This window comes from Rhineura floridana, chromosome 4 (genome assembly GCF_030035675.1).
Source record: "Rhineura floridana isolate rRhiFlo1 chromosome 4, rRhiFlo1.hap2, whole genome shotgun sequence".
NCBI classification, from domain to species: domain Eukaryota; kingdom Metazoa; phylum Chordata; class Lepidosauria; order Squamata; family Rhineuridae; genus Rhineura; species Rhineura floridana.
The window spans coordinates 200924698-200938778 of record NC_084483.1 but is presented as its reverse complement, the minus strand read 5'-3'; the positions used below and the strand labels follow the sequence as shown (position 1 = coordinate 200938778).

Here is a 14081-nt window from a genome sequence, read left to right as displayed (position 1 = left end):
ATGTAAATAAAGCAGTAAGAATGTATAGTAAAAAATGACTGGCAAATTTCATTAACAGAAACAGTTAAGCGCAACTTTCGGAAAGTTCATACAATATATCCTTTCACCCAAAAGTATTTTTATAAATATATTTAGCACTGCTTCCTTTATTTAAGCCAGGGGTGGAGAAACATTTTCAGGCCGAGGGCTGCATTCCCACACTTCCCAGGGGCTTCATGCTGGTAGTAGGCATGGCCAGGCACAAAAGTGGGCAGAGCAATGGACGTGTCTCTTTCCTTTGTGAAATAGGGCTCTTCAAAGACATATTCCAGCTGGCAGAAACACTCCAGGAAAGTGTGAAGCACGGGCAGTGAGGGACGCAGCCTGGGGAGGGGCTGTGGTTTGCACAGAGTCTTGAGGGCCAGACAGAGTGTTCTGGAGGGCCACATTCGGCCCATGGATCTAAGGTTCCACAGCCTGGTTGAAACACTTGGCTGGTAGCCATAGGCAACAAGAAAGTCCATGCAAACAAAGGCTCCATCACTCCTCTGCAGCCAGTGTAGAAACCAAGCTGACTACAAGAGGAGGGAACCCACCCTGCCCTTTGCACCCAGCACAGAAAGGTAGTGGACTGCTGAGGGAGGGATGGAACTCTCCATCCTGCCCCACCAACCTCCAGCAGGCTAGTAAAAAACTTTAAAAGCTATAAAATCTTGTGGCCTTATTTACAAGGCTTATGAAAGGTCTTATTCAAATACACATTCAACAGAATCATTTACATCAGAACTGGATATTATTATTTACTGAATTTATATCCCACCCTTCCTTCCAAAGGAAGCCTTAGATAATTGCCTCTTTGCTCCATAATTTTTAACAAATTCTAGAGTCACAAGTTAAAGGGGTACAATTGGAGAGCTGAGTCCAGGGTAGCAGGATGAAGCACTAAAATTTCGACATTGAACATCTGAAGCTACCTTGTACAGTCATATCACTGAGCCAGACAGTACTGTCTACTCCAGGGGTGGGAAAGTGGAATTTACTTTCTTAAAATGTGACAAAGTGCTTTTGAAACTTTCTCACTGCTTGGTGACATGGAGAGACTCCAGTCCAATGTTGGTTTTAGATGAAATTCTCTACCTTGCAGACATATATGTATAAGAGGTTGTAGTATTTTGTTGTTGTTATGTGCCTCCAAGTCGACTGCGACTTATGGCGACGCTATGAATCAGCGACCTCCAAGAGCATCTGTCATGAACCACCCTGTTCAGATCTTGTCAGTTCAGGTCTGTGGCTTCCTTTATGGAGTCAATCCATCTCTTGTTTGGCCTTCCTCTTTTTCTACTCCCTTCTGTTTTCCCCAGCATTATTTTCTTTTCTAGTGAATCAGGTCTTCTCATGATGTGTCCAAAGTATGATAACCTCAGTTTCATCATTTTAGCTTCTAGTGATAGTTCTGGTTTAATTTGTTCTAACACCCAATTATTTGTCTTTTTTGCAGTCCATGGTATCCTCAAAGCTCTCCTCCAACACCACATTTCAAATGAGTTTGTAGTATAGAAATTAATAAAATAACCTGTGCCCCTCCAGATGTTGTTGGACTACAACTCCCATCACCCTTAACAACTGACCATGCTGACTCAGGCTGATAGGAGTTGGGAGTCCAACAACCTCTGGAAGGCCACCAGTTCCCCATCCTTGGTGCACTCTGGCAGACAGCAGCTCTCCAGGATATCCAGCAAAGGTCCTTCCTATGCCTGCTACCTGAGATGCTTGAACTGGAGATGGAACCTGAAACCTTCTGCATGGAAAAGCGTGAGCTGTAGTCCCAAGGTAAAGTTCTTTCCTAAATAACTTCACTACTGTAAGGTGGAGATGGCAGTGAACTTTGCATTTAAGCACACGTATTGGTTCATGGGGGGAGGGAGGAGAGGTTAAAAGTAACAGCAGCTTAATACCTTGTTTAGGATCAACTAAAATGTCACAGTACATTGTATTCTAATAGCGAAGTCTCCAGCAACAATTAACTGAATTGATTTAATAACACAGATTGGGGGGGGAGAGATGGAAGGGCCTCTGGCTGCTCTGTTCAGATCTTACAGTAGACACAGCTGGAAAAAAGACTTAGGCTGCAAGCTGCCCCTAAGGCTCTCAAATTATCCCCCAACATACAGTTCTGTTGGGTCAGTAAATGCCTCTTCTGTTCTTTGGAGATTGCACTGAAATATTTGTGGGTGGGTGGTGGGAAATCGCAATGAATCAAAACCATCTTACCTTTCGGTGCCAATTTTAGCATTTCACCAGCACGGAAAGAAATTTCTTCTTCTGAAACAGCACTGAAGTCATATTCTGCTCTTCCGACAACGTGATCATCCTCTCCACTTGCCCAGTTACTGGAAACTAGATCAAAGCAAAAGATAAACAAGTCAACATAACCCCGCTGGGTCAGTACAGTCTCCTACCCTCAGAAAACAAGTCTTTGAGAGGCAGTATGGTGCAAGGGTTACTGCCTTTAGGAAAAGCCCAGTTCAGTTTCCTACTCTGCTCCATAGCTCATGAGCTAACTTATCAACTGTCAGCGTGCCTTAATTGAACTCCCCTAGTTATTGCACTGGTTGAAACACCTCAGAATTGCAAAGAAGTCCAAAAGCATTAGGAGCTAACAAAAAAGCTCAACTATACACACATAACTAATGTTTGTCATATGTGAATTGAAAAGAGAGGGAAACTTTTGTTAAGCGGTCGATTTTGAGACAATCCTTGTTTGCCAGAGGTGACCAAACAAGCAGCAATTTCCAGACCTATCTGAACCCCTCAGCAGAAGGCCAGGATGCAACAAACAGATGTTTTATTCAACCGATGCAAGACAGCCTACAATACACAAGGGTTTTACACCTTCAAACCCTTTTGTCAGCATTTTATTGATCCACTACCACAAAAACCTGAAAATGGCTTCATTCAGGCTGCAAACTATTTCCAGTTCTACAGCCCTCATGTCAAAATGTTTAGCCCTCGAGAGACAGTTTTGAAAAACTCTCTTGCCATCATACTGGTATGTAAGAGCAAGATTTGCTCCCACCCCCAAAGTTGAGGCTACGGAAGCACAGCATCTAAACCTGCTCATCTCCACACTCCATCAGAACCCCTTGCCAGGAGCACATGCAACAGCCAGGTTGGGGCTGATGAAAGACGCTTGGGTTTGGAAGGGGAAGACAGAAACTGAGTTAGATACAGGAGACCTGAGGTTACAATCACTGCTCAGCCATGAGAGTAAATGACAGGGGAGCTACACATTCCCAGGGCAGTCTTTGCTACCAGTGAGCAAAGTGCAATGCAACAACACTTTCAATTATTGTATCAGGCTGAAAAGAACTGAGAATGGCACCTTTCTAGATTATGAGAAATGTCACCAATTGTTAAGCGGGAATGTCAAATTTGTTTTGTTTATATCAAGATTCAAAAAAGCACATTGTTAATTGGAGAGACCTTGCTTTGAACTTACTATCTGCAATCAGTAAGTAATTTAGCTTAAAAAATAACACTCTCTTTAGTCTCGTGCTCTTGTTTGCTTCATGTTTGTGTTGTTTAATTTGCACCATGCAGGATTATTGATGGAGAATGTTTGTTTGCACCCTATGGAATCACTGAAGAAGATTGTTCTTTGCATCCCTGACTGGAGCAGGCAGAGCTTTGCTTTCAGGGTGGTGGCGTTAAGAGCATATGATGAACTCATCCTCATTGCAGTGAACTAGAGAGGCCAGTCATGTTGTGCTGCATTCCTATTAAGAGACGTTCCTGTTCAATTCTGCTTTTGGAGAGTGAAAAGAGCATATGAAGTCCAGGTGAAAAGGTTAGCTTAACACTGTACATGCCTATCGTTTGGTTCTGGGGAAAATGCTCTATTCCTCTTTATTTTATCATTTAAACTGCTCATGTTATTTCACTTCCCCCATGGCCAAGACTGCACAGAGATCTGCAGAAATATATACATCATAGATTCCTTCAGAACCTCCGCTCATTTTCATTCCCCCATCTACCTCTCACATTAGCAATGATCAAGCCCACCCACAATCACTAAAATCTCTTTCAGTGTGCTCCTTTATTTCACGCTACACGATGACTGTAAGCAAGTAGTACTGTTCTTAAAGTCTTTTTCTCTCTACAAACTCCTGACCACCAGCAAACACATTGGCTTCTTCTGCTCCATCAGATATGCATAGAAAGAAATACACTAGTATGTCAAGACTGTCCACATCAGGGAAAGCCCAGGCTTTGTCCATCCCCTAAGACTGGACCCTGTTGTTACTGAATTCCCCCCCCCTTTTTTATCATACTGGGTTTTTATATTGTATTGCTGTTTTTATGATACTGTTTTATTGTTTTTATGTTGCATTTTTGTATACTACTTACAAGATTTTTAAAATATTAAACGGTTTAGAGTTTTTAAATAAATACATGTTAAACCTGAGTTTCCCATTTTAACCAGAATTTGAAGCAGAATTGCCAAGCGCTGGTTGGCAAAAGGAAGTATGCAGGGCTGGCTCCCAGGTTGCAGAGACACGTTATGTTTACTCTAAGCCTTGAAAACAGCTGCTTGCCTGGTATGCCGTGACAAGTAAGAATTGCTGTCAAGGCAGCTTTTGCTAAAAATTTATTTAGGCCTCAAATGAGACACAGGTGTGTGTGGACAGACTTACACACAGGCTAAAATGTTTTGTCCACTGTTTTCCTGCGGCAAATGTACATCCTAGGTAACAAGGCCAATGTACAAGAGTGGGAAACAGGCAATTCTTTATCGGGCTATCAATGTGCCACAAATGACTGGTCAGATGGGCTACTAACTTTGCTGTAAGGTTAGTAACTACTGTGGACTTATCTACAACACTGATATGTACTCCTACACAGATAAGAGTAAAAATGCATGTTGCCCATAGCAGAAAACAAATGTGAGCTGTCTGTCATGAATTCATCAGACAGTCAACTCTGCAGACATTACAGAGTATCTTGTTTGCAGTAGGAATGGGGCATGCATACAGTTTTGATTGCTGCACCCAATAAAACATGCAAGCTTTCATGTTACATGGAAATCTTCCTCAGGCCAAATGTTCCAGGAAGAAAGTGGGAGTGGGGAAAATCCAGCCGTAGGGAGCTTTCTATGATAACATGAAAACCTGCACACTGCACTGAGCACCTGCTGTTCCAAAAAAAAAGGTCTTCTCACTCAGTCTTGTAAGACCCAAGGTGACTACAGAGATTGATCTACTCCAAAGACTGGAGTCTGTGGTTATATGGAAATGGAGCCATTTAAAGCCCCAAAGGTAAGTAAGCCCCTAAGGTTAGATTGGTTAACTATAAGTAGGTAACAAGGGGGGACAGGAGGGGTGCTTGATTATCCTGGTAAAATTTACATATTTTGTACAAAGCTGAAAAAAGTTATTTTTGCGTAGCAATGAAAACATACATTTAACTTTCCACTTTAGGAAACGTAATTTACCAAGAAACTGTGAAGCGCTTGTACAAACTTCAGGTTACCTTCATTGTCCAAAACACCACTTCCACTGAAGCCTGATTTTATGTTGTCACTTGCTAGATTTACCCTAGAGCTCAGTAGCAGAGACCAGGAAATGCTTTTCAGATTGCTTTAATTCCCATAATCGCAAACGTCCCCTTTACCTGTTTCATCATCAGTGTAGCTAGACAGCAGCTTCCAGATGAGGTAGGGTCCCCCAAGAACAACAGCGAAGAATAAGAAAATGGGCCAGGATTTTGCAGAATAGGCTGCCCTTTCCTCCGGACCAACACAGGCTACAGTTCTTTCACTTTCCGCCCACAAATCATCATTTTCGGAATTCTTTCTCAGACCCAGCAACCGTTGCAGCCGCCTGTAAAGGTACCTTAGAGTTCTGACTAACGCAAAAGCTGAAAACACCTTGGTGAAGTGTATTTTGAGCCGGGAGAAGTGATTGGCTACATCCAAGACTGCCCGGAAACTGTTGTAGACTGCAGAAAAGGTAGCGTCCATCATCATGCTGACGGAGGCAAAGGCATGCACAATGCTTTCGATGGACTGAAATGCTCCCCTGCTGCTTTCCTCAGCCTGCTGAACAAACCGGCTGGTGGGAACTTCATCCATCCGAAACCGGTTGTAGCCCAAGCCGCCATATCCTCCATAACTGTAAGGGCTGTAGTTCCCATAGAAGGAATTCCCATACGTGCCATAGCCTGAACTAAAAGAGCTGCTGTAAGCAGGTCTGAAGGAATTCAGGGTGGTGCTTCCTGTCTGTTGCGATGGCCTTGGTAAAATAGGAGGGGGCACTCGAGTGAAGGTGGGTTGCCCAGGCCTCGTCAGCTGGCTGGCTCCCACATCAGCAGATCTAAAATTAAGAAGCCCACCATTAGCACACAGGGATAATTTTATGTTAAAAATAATCCCTCCTACAACACTGTGCATGTTTACAAGCTGACCCTAATTATACCTATGTGAATCCCTTTGGGACTGGCTTCCATTGCCAACAAACAGCACTAAAACACAAATACTTATCTCTTCACATGAAATCAACCTTAGGAGTGTTGAAATCCTCTGGCTTTTGATACAATAATAATGTCAAGTCTCAGTAGAGGATTAATATTTAACAATGACTGGAGTACCTGTGATGAACCATGGAGAGGGAGCAGGGAATTCAGCAGAAGCAGTAGGGCAACATCTTTACCAACCAGTCAATAAAGTTTATTAGTTGGTCCTAACAAAAGCATTACCTAACAGTTTCTTTGGGATAAATACTTAAAAGCTGAATGCACAGTAGTTGCTGGGTAGTAAATGCCTCTTTGAGAGTGAGGGCTGTTCCAGCTGCTTTAAAGGAGGCGATAATTAGACAATTCTGAAGAAAGTGAGCCTAGACCTTGAAGATGTGAACAACTTTACACGGCTTGGGACCACAATACCTGATGGAACGCCTCTCCTGATATGAACCCATCCATAAACTATGTTCAAGATCAAAGGCCCTCCTCCGGGTACCTACTCTGAGGGAAGCTGGGAGGCTGGCAACAAGGGAGAGGGCCTCCTCAGTGGTGGCCCCCAAGTTATGGAATGATCTTTTTGACAAGGTGCTCCTGGCGCCAACACTGTTATCTTTTCAGTGCCAGGTCAAGACTTTCCCCGTCTCCCAGGCATTTTAGCATGTGTTTTTAAATTGTTTTAAATTTTTAGATTGTGTTTTAAATTGTTTTTAAAAGATGTGTTTTTAAATTTGTATATTTGTTTTAATGTTTTTAGTTATTGTAAACCACCCAGAGAGCTTTGGCTATGGGGCGGTATATAAGTACAATAAATAAATAAACTTCAGATTGATGGCAAACATCCCCTTCCTGGGCAAAATACTCAAAAGTGTGGTTGTGGGTCAACTCCAGGTGGTATTGGATGAAGATTATTTTCTTCATCCATTTCATTTGGAATTTAGGTCTGGTTCTGAACAAAAACTGCCTTTGGCCATTCTGGGGACGCATTACCAAAGTGTTCTGCCTTGCCAGTATGCCCCTTTAGCGGGATGGCTGTGCAAAATGAGAGGTTTATGCAAGTACAAAAGAGAAAGTGAGCAGCGGTGTACCATAGTGGCCCTCTTCAATAGGAATTGTGTTTAGCCTCATTGTCTATGTCATGACGTGTAAGGACTCTGGATATATGTAGATCCCCTGCTTTTGCCCTTAGTTCCATTTGCACACAGCCATCACAAACACATGCCTCTATTTGGCCATTCAGTATCCCTGCTGAGAAAAAAAGCACCATTCCAAAAAGCACAGTCTCTTTACACTGGTGAAATTGGGGACCCCACATCCAAAGTTTGCGCATGAAATTCCGGTGGTAAGCCTGGGAGGAGGCTATATACAGGACACAAATAAGCAAATCCAAAATGCCTTTCTGCACTTACAGCGGGGATAGCCTAAGTGGGGCCCTCCAGATGTTGCGACCTACAACCCACATCAGTTCTAGGGAGCCTAGCAAATGATCAGGATGACAGGAATTGTACTTCACAACATCTGGAAGACACCATGTTGGCTACCCACAGGGTGCTGCCATCTTCATAAGGGGAACCTACAGGGCTTTTATTGCTTGTGAATTGCTGCTTGCCTTTTTCTGGCGACCTTTGGTCTAGGCTGGAGACACTAGAAGCAAATATCCCGATTCTTCTGTCCTTTCTGACTCAGCCCTTCCCTTCTTGTCAGCCTTTTTACCTCTCCCCTCAAATGACTGTGACACACACACCCTATTACAGACTCGGAAACAAGCAACTTGTTGCCTCACTGGGAGATTAGAAGTTCAGAGGAAGGTGGGAAAGAAACTGCAAAAGTTGTGTTGTGGATATCAAAGTTTCTGAGGAAAAAACTGGACGTTTGTGTGAAAACCAGGGCTGTGGAGTCGGTATGTCAAACCTTCGACTCCCGACTCCTCTATTTTTCTACTGTCCGACTCCGACTCCTTCATAAATGGCAAATGTATATTAATGTATTAATACATTAATATTAATATTATTTTGAAGTCTGTCAGTACATTTCTACCGACTCCGACTCCACCCAAAATTGCTTCTGACTCTGACTCCAACTCCACAGCCCTGGTGAAAACTGAGCTCTTAAGGCCCATAAAAGGAACTAGACTACAAATGGGTATATTTGCAGTTTTGCTGTACAAAACTAAGGCATTTATAGTTTTAAATTTAATAAATACGGCAAGCTAATCACCATAACCTACATCTTGTGGCATTTTAACTTGAAGAGGAACGCTTTACACATGATGAAACTTAAAAATGGTAACTCACATGCAGATCAATACACATTTAATAAAATATAATGTATGTGCATATGGTGAGAATCCAATGTGCGCACACCCATGTACAGTTGTCAATCAGTTCTGATCTAAATACAGGCTATCCACTAGTTCCTACTTGGATGTTTCTTCCATGTCAGAATTATGTCTACAGGAATCGAGAGAAACCTGAATTTGCGAAAGACTAATGAACTGATGTTGCATCTCAGGCCCTCAAAAGGAATAAAAGCTTTTTTTGCAAGCATGAAGCAATAAGGTTTTTAACAGTGAGGTTTTAATTAAGGCTCCTGAGTATTTCAATAGCACATATTGTTCTAGTTAGCAGCTAAAACCAAAAACATTTCATCACCACAGAAATGACATTCAAGTTTAACCAATAGGCATGGACAATCTGCTGAAATTCAATTTTATGAGTTCAAATCATTTATTGAATGGCAACTGCAATGGCTTTAGAAGATCTTGCTTCCCTGAATGCACTAAGGGGTAAGGCTTGAAATCTGAAGCTTCAAAATTTCATAAGCTTTGGCTGTAATTCTATGAACATTTACTTTGGGGGAAAGAGGGAGAGAAATTGCAGATGGAGATCAGTGTTGTAGCAAGACAGACTCATGGCACCTTAAAAAAAGCAAAGTTTTGTCATGGTATAAGCTTTGTGAACCAAAGCCTACTTCATTCTCAACCTGCAGATATAAACACACACATACAGAAGAGGGATAGATTGTCAACAGTGAGGACAAAAGGCCATGAAATGTAAATGTTCAACAGGTCTGTGACATTTCTATGCAAAGCTCAAATATATACAAGATAAGAATAGCGACCTATTCATCATAGCAGACTACAGACATCATACTGCTTACATTTCATGGTCTTTAGGCCTTTTTATTTAATTTTTTTCTCTGTACCCATGCGTGCACATGTCTCTTTCTGTGCCAAATGAAGATAACACATCTAATGAAGTGGAATCTATTCCATGGAAGCTTAATAAATCTTTTGAAGCAAGGGTGGCAAACCTGTTGCCCATGAAACCATTTCCAGGAAGCCACCCCTCTCCCAGTATCGGGCACATCTTCCTCTTATCTGTCCCCCAACTTACTTGGGAGTGCTCCTTCCAGCTACCTGCATGCTAAGACTGTCTGGCAATGGCACCATATCAGAGGAAGAAAAAATGCCTTTGCAAGTCAAATCAGGGGCTTTCCTGACCAGTATAGCACTGGGCTGAGAGGAGAGGTTTCTCTTTCTGCTGACCCAGTGCTGCAGTGGAGAGGGGAAAAAATAAGTGTCCTCTCCTTCCTTGATCTTCAGGGAACAATCCCTGAAGATCAAGAGTCAATGTTTCTCACTCATCCTATAACACAACTGTAATGGGGATGGGGGTGGTGCAATTTCTTGATCCTCCAGGCAGTTTAAAGTGTCACAAGATTCTTTGTTGTTTATCCCTGGGGAGTCTCAAGTAGGACTTTTTTTCAAATAAGCATGCACAGGTTCAGGTTGTTTGACTGATGTTTTGCAACAAGACAATTTCAAGTAAGAGACTAGAGTTGCAGGTTCACACCAAAGGTTAATTGCGTCTCCATGCCTACCCGTGCAGATTGCAGCATGTGCCTGAAACCAAAAATAAATCCAGGTTGGAACTCCTGGCTGGCCTGGAATAGGCAGGAGCCATTCTGACGGCACAGTTAATATCAGCTGAATGGACAGCCTTGGACCCGAGTTCAAGACCAAGGGCATGATTGACTCATTGGATTGCTGATGGGCAAGACATGGTCTCTAAATCCAAGTTGCTCACTGTATAAAATGGGAATGGTACCACCATGTAAATAAGTCCATGACAATTATGTGTTTCCAAGTAGCCAGCTGCCTACACATACTATACCAGTGATATGAGGCCTAAAAGAAAAGAGTTTTTCCTTGTTTCCTTATTAAGAGGTGTTAAGTGTTTCCTTGTTAAGAGGTCTGAGCCTGTGGCTATTTACAAACCTGGAATAATTAACTAATTCACAGAGCAGTGACATAATTACAGTAAAGTACTTTGTAGGCCTAAAAGCAGTTCCTAAAGCAAATTCATGATTTAGTTCATGTGTCTAGAAGCCAGGGACTCCGTTTCCTCTCTCTGACAGCCAATTCCGTAAACCATGAGTACCTACTCATTATTTTACAGAAAGATCATGAGGAAATTGTGTCTGCCCATCAAGCAGCAAAAGCTGACACAAAGTCCAAATGTGACTCATGTTTTATGTAGCTCCTGCAATCACAATATGTTACCAAAAAATACCATTCCTTCTCAGTCTTATGCATTTACTCAAGTCCTGCTGAGTTCAGCTATCTTGTAAGTGTTAAGGGATACGACCACAGTGTATGCAAGTATGTTATGCAGTCTTAATTACAGAGAACATATGTGGGGAATAATGGTAACCATTCCAGAGCTCTTGCCCTACCACACCCATTTTGATGAGAAAGGGGAGAGAGGCAGGAGATGGCGAGAGGAGAAGTGTGTCAGACTAGCAATAAATTGCAGCAGTACACAACCTACAAAATTCAAAACTATCAGTAACACCAAGGATTTGTGGTGTTGGGAAAATGCAGATCTCCCATTTTAAGCTTTGGAGAAAAAAAAAGGAATCATCAAAATAATCCACAAAGGGAATGGTGTGGAAGGTTATTGCAAAATACATAACATTTTTCACTTCAGTTCTAGTTTATAGGGCACAGTCTATAATTGGGCCCTATATTTTTTCATTAGTAGCCACATAAAGCCTTCCTAGTTCATAAAGGCTACTATGTATGTAGCTTTAACCCACATTTCCCAACACTATTCCAAACATGAACACACACATACTTGTACAATGAGGGCACAATACAGAGTCCAAAGTGAGGAAAGCAAAAACTAAATACAAAATTTGTTGTAGTAGTAGTGGGGAGTAGTAATTTCATACAACTCCCAAAACTAGGTGGCATCCCAAAACCAAGAGGGCAACAGTCTGATCATTTAAAAAAGTGATCTCCCCTCAAACCCCCTTCATGTCATTGATAGCACAAAACAGATGAATGATACTGCCTTCTCCATAAGTGTGTGCTTGGGGGGAAGGGGTGCTATTAACAGTGCCCATGCAAGAGACTGGCTCCTTGATAAACATGAGTGGAGGGGGAGTGAGAAAAAGAAAACAGAAGTAACTATTCATGAAAGCGGGGAATCTGCCTTCCCCTTGAAGAAAAACGTTAAAAAGGAGCGAGATTTCAATTGGCACCTCCCACCTTCTTAATAACAGGGGCGCTATGTGGGAGCAAGAGGCAAAAGGCAGTAGGTTGAAGAGTGCTCCTTAATGAAAAAAAAGGATACTTCTCCATTAATGGGGGGGAGAGACTTATTCCTCTCCCTCCCACAAGTGTGTGAGGAAAAAAGGGGGGAGGCATGCAAGAAGCCACCGTGGTCTTCTGCTGCGTGCCAAATTTAGAGAAGAGGGATGATAAGAGAGTAGGGCTCAGGCCCATGCTTGGACTGGGAAAGGAGAGGAGGGGGTGAAGTAGACAGGCGTTGCTGTTCCCCTATCCCCACCCATAACTGAAAGGGGGCGAAAGTGAAGGGCTCAGGAGGAATGAGAGGGGAGGGGGGACTAACTCCCTTGAGAGCAGCGCAGACTGAGCCCCGTGAGCTATTTCCCCTCCCTCCATGGCCACTCTACTCCACAACCTTGAAGAAGGGTGGCCACTGAGCATGTGCAGAGCGCCTTTTCCTCGCTACTGAGCAAACTTGGATAAGGGGGGGGAAGGCTCGAGTGAGCCCCGGCACCTATTTAATCATCATCATCACAGCAGCAGCTTCTCCTGCGCTGCTCCGTTCACTTCCTCCCCGCACACCGACTCCGCCACACTCACAGTCGCCGGTTCTCCCAAGGCTTGGGGGGGGGAGGCGGCTGATTGGCGGCCATCATCGCGCGGCAGCGCCTCACTGGAGCTTCGCCCTTGCAGCCGCTTCCTCCTGAAGCGAGCGCCGAGCTATCGACCTCGCGACGCACAGTTTCCGCCTCCACCAGGCCGCACGTCGGGACCGACTGTTTCTGGCTGCGGCTAACCAGCCGCGCGTGCTTGATCCAGCCAATGAGATGCATGCAACACCAAAGCGAGGAAGAGATGTGCCAAGGCACCTCAGGCCCCCGTTTGCGCTCCGCTTTTAAAGCAGCAATCGTACCACTTTAAACGACCGTGGCTTCCCCGCAAAGAATCCTGGGAAGCGTAGTTTGTGAAGCGTGTTTAGAGGTGTTTAGGAGACCCCTATTCACCTCATCCAGCTATCTCCCGGAGTGGTTTAACAATCAGTCCCCCCTTCCCAGGGAACTCGGCGTGGTAGCTTTGTCAGGGGAATAAGGGGGTCTCCTAACCAGCAGCGTAGTGGCAAATCCAGAAGTGCAGGGCCCCTTCATGAGAGTAATGCAATGTCCTCTCGCCCACTCTCCGTTATCATCTCCACACCCCTCAGCCCTTCCCTTGTGTGCCTTCTCCCACGCAGACATCCCTAGGAGCCAATTAGCGTGAAATTAACTGCATTGTTTTATCATTGATGTGTTTGCTGCCCTGGGCTCTTTTGGGAGGCAGGGTGGGATATACATTTAATTCATTAATTAAAAATACTATATTTTGAAGTCATACACTTGAACATATAAAGGTGGGGAGAGGGTGTAAAAGTATTAAATCCAGAGATTAAAATTACTTAACTGCGTTGGGGGAGGGAGAATGAAGAGGAGTGGGGCCTTATACAAACGTACCTGGAAGCAGACCCCATTAAATTGAATGGTGCTTACTTCTGCGTACGTATTCTTAGCGGTATACTGTAAAGCGAGCCGACACGTTTGCCTATTCCCTTTTCCCACGCGCACCAAAAGCCCCATGTTTTTTTATTAACACAATCAGTATTAATTGGGCTCTGCCCAACGAGCCATAGAACGCTTTTGTTTTAATTTATTAGAGAGAACAAGATTATTTCAAAGCACGGTCACTAAAGAAACCCTGCACTGTCTTGCATGCTTTATGCTGAGTTCTTAACATTGAAGAACTCTCTGCTCAAAAGGACTGCTGAGAGGAACCGGAAGTGCAGATTGGAAATCCTTAGAGATTTCTTGTTCTCTGTGCATAATTGGAAGCTGGAAACGGAACGTTTGTTTCTGGGACACTGTTTCCTTTTCTCTCTCGTTCTATGGCAGCGGAAGAAGAATTCATCGATACCCACCCTGGGGTACAACGGCTAAATGGTTCCCCCATATATATAGTTTTTTAATGTTGGCAAGTGAAAGAG

General features: G+C 43.5%; 2 protein-coding genes across 3 annotated transcripts in view; one reads left to right on the top strand and one right to left on the bottom strand.

The window, feature by feature from the left end:
- PEX13 (peroxisomal biogenesis factor 13) overlaps nucleotides 1-13645 on the bottom strand; it is a 17155-nt gene extending 3510 nt beyond the window's left edge. The window contains exons 1-3 of one of the 2 annotated variants that reach the window (XM_061625786.1): nucleotides 13555-13645; nucleotides 5650-6350; nucleotides 2251-2376 (exon numbers count right to left, since the gene is read on the bottom strand). In XM_061625786.1, the coding sequence (XP_061481770.1) occupies nucleotides 2251-2376; nucleotides 5650-6350; nucleotides 13555-13571 (844 nt within the window). In that variant the 5' untranslated portion in view covers nucleotides 13572-13645. Of the gene's footprint in view, nucleotides 1-2250; nucleotides 2377-5649; nucleotides 6351-12667; nucleotides 12952-13554 lie in introns of those variants that run through there. The other variant, XM_061625785.1, reaches the window with a different exon arrangement.
- Nucleotides 13630-14081, top strand: part of PUS10 (pseudouridine synthase 10) — a 31751-nt gene continuing 31299 nt past the window's right edge. Inside the window, exon 1 of the mRNA XM_061625783.1 lies at nucleotides 13630-14081. Within this exon, the coding sequence (XP_061481767.1) occupies nucleotides 14063-14081 (19 nt within the window). The 5' untranslated portion in view covers nucleotides 13630-14062.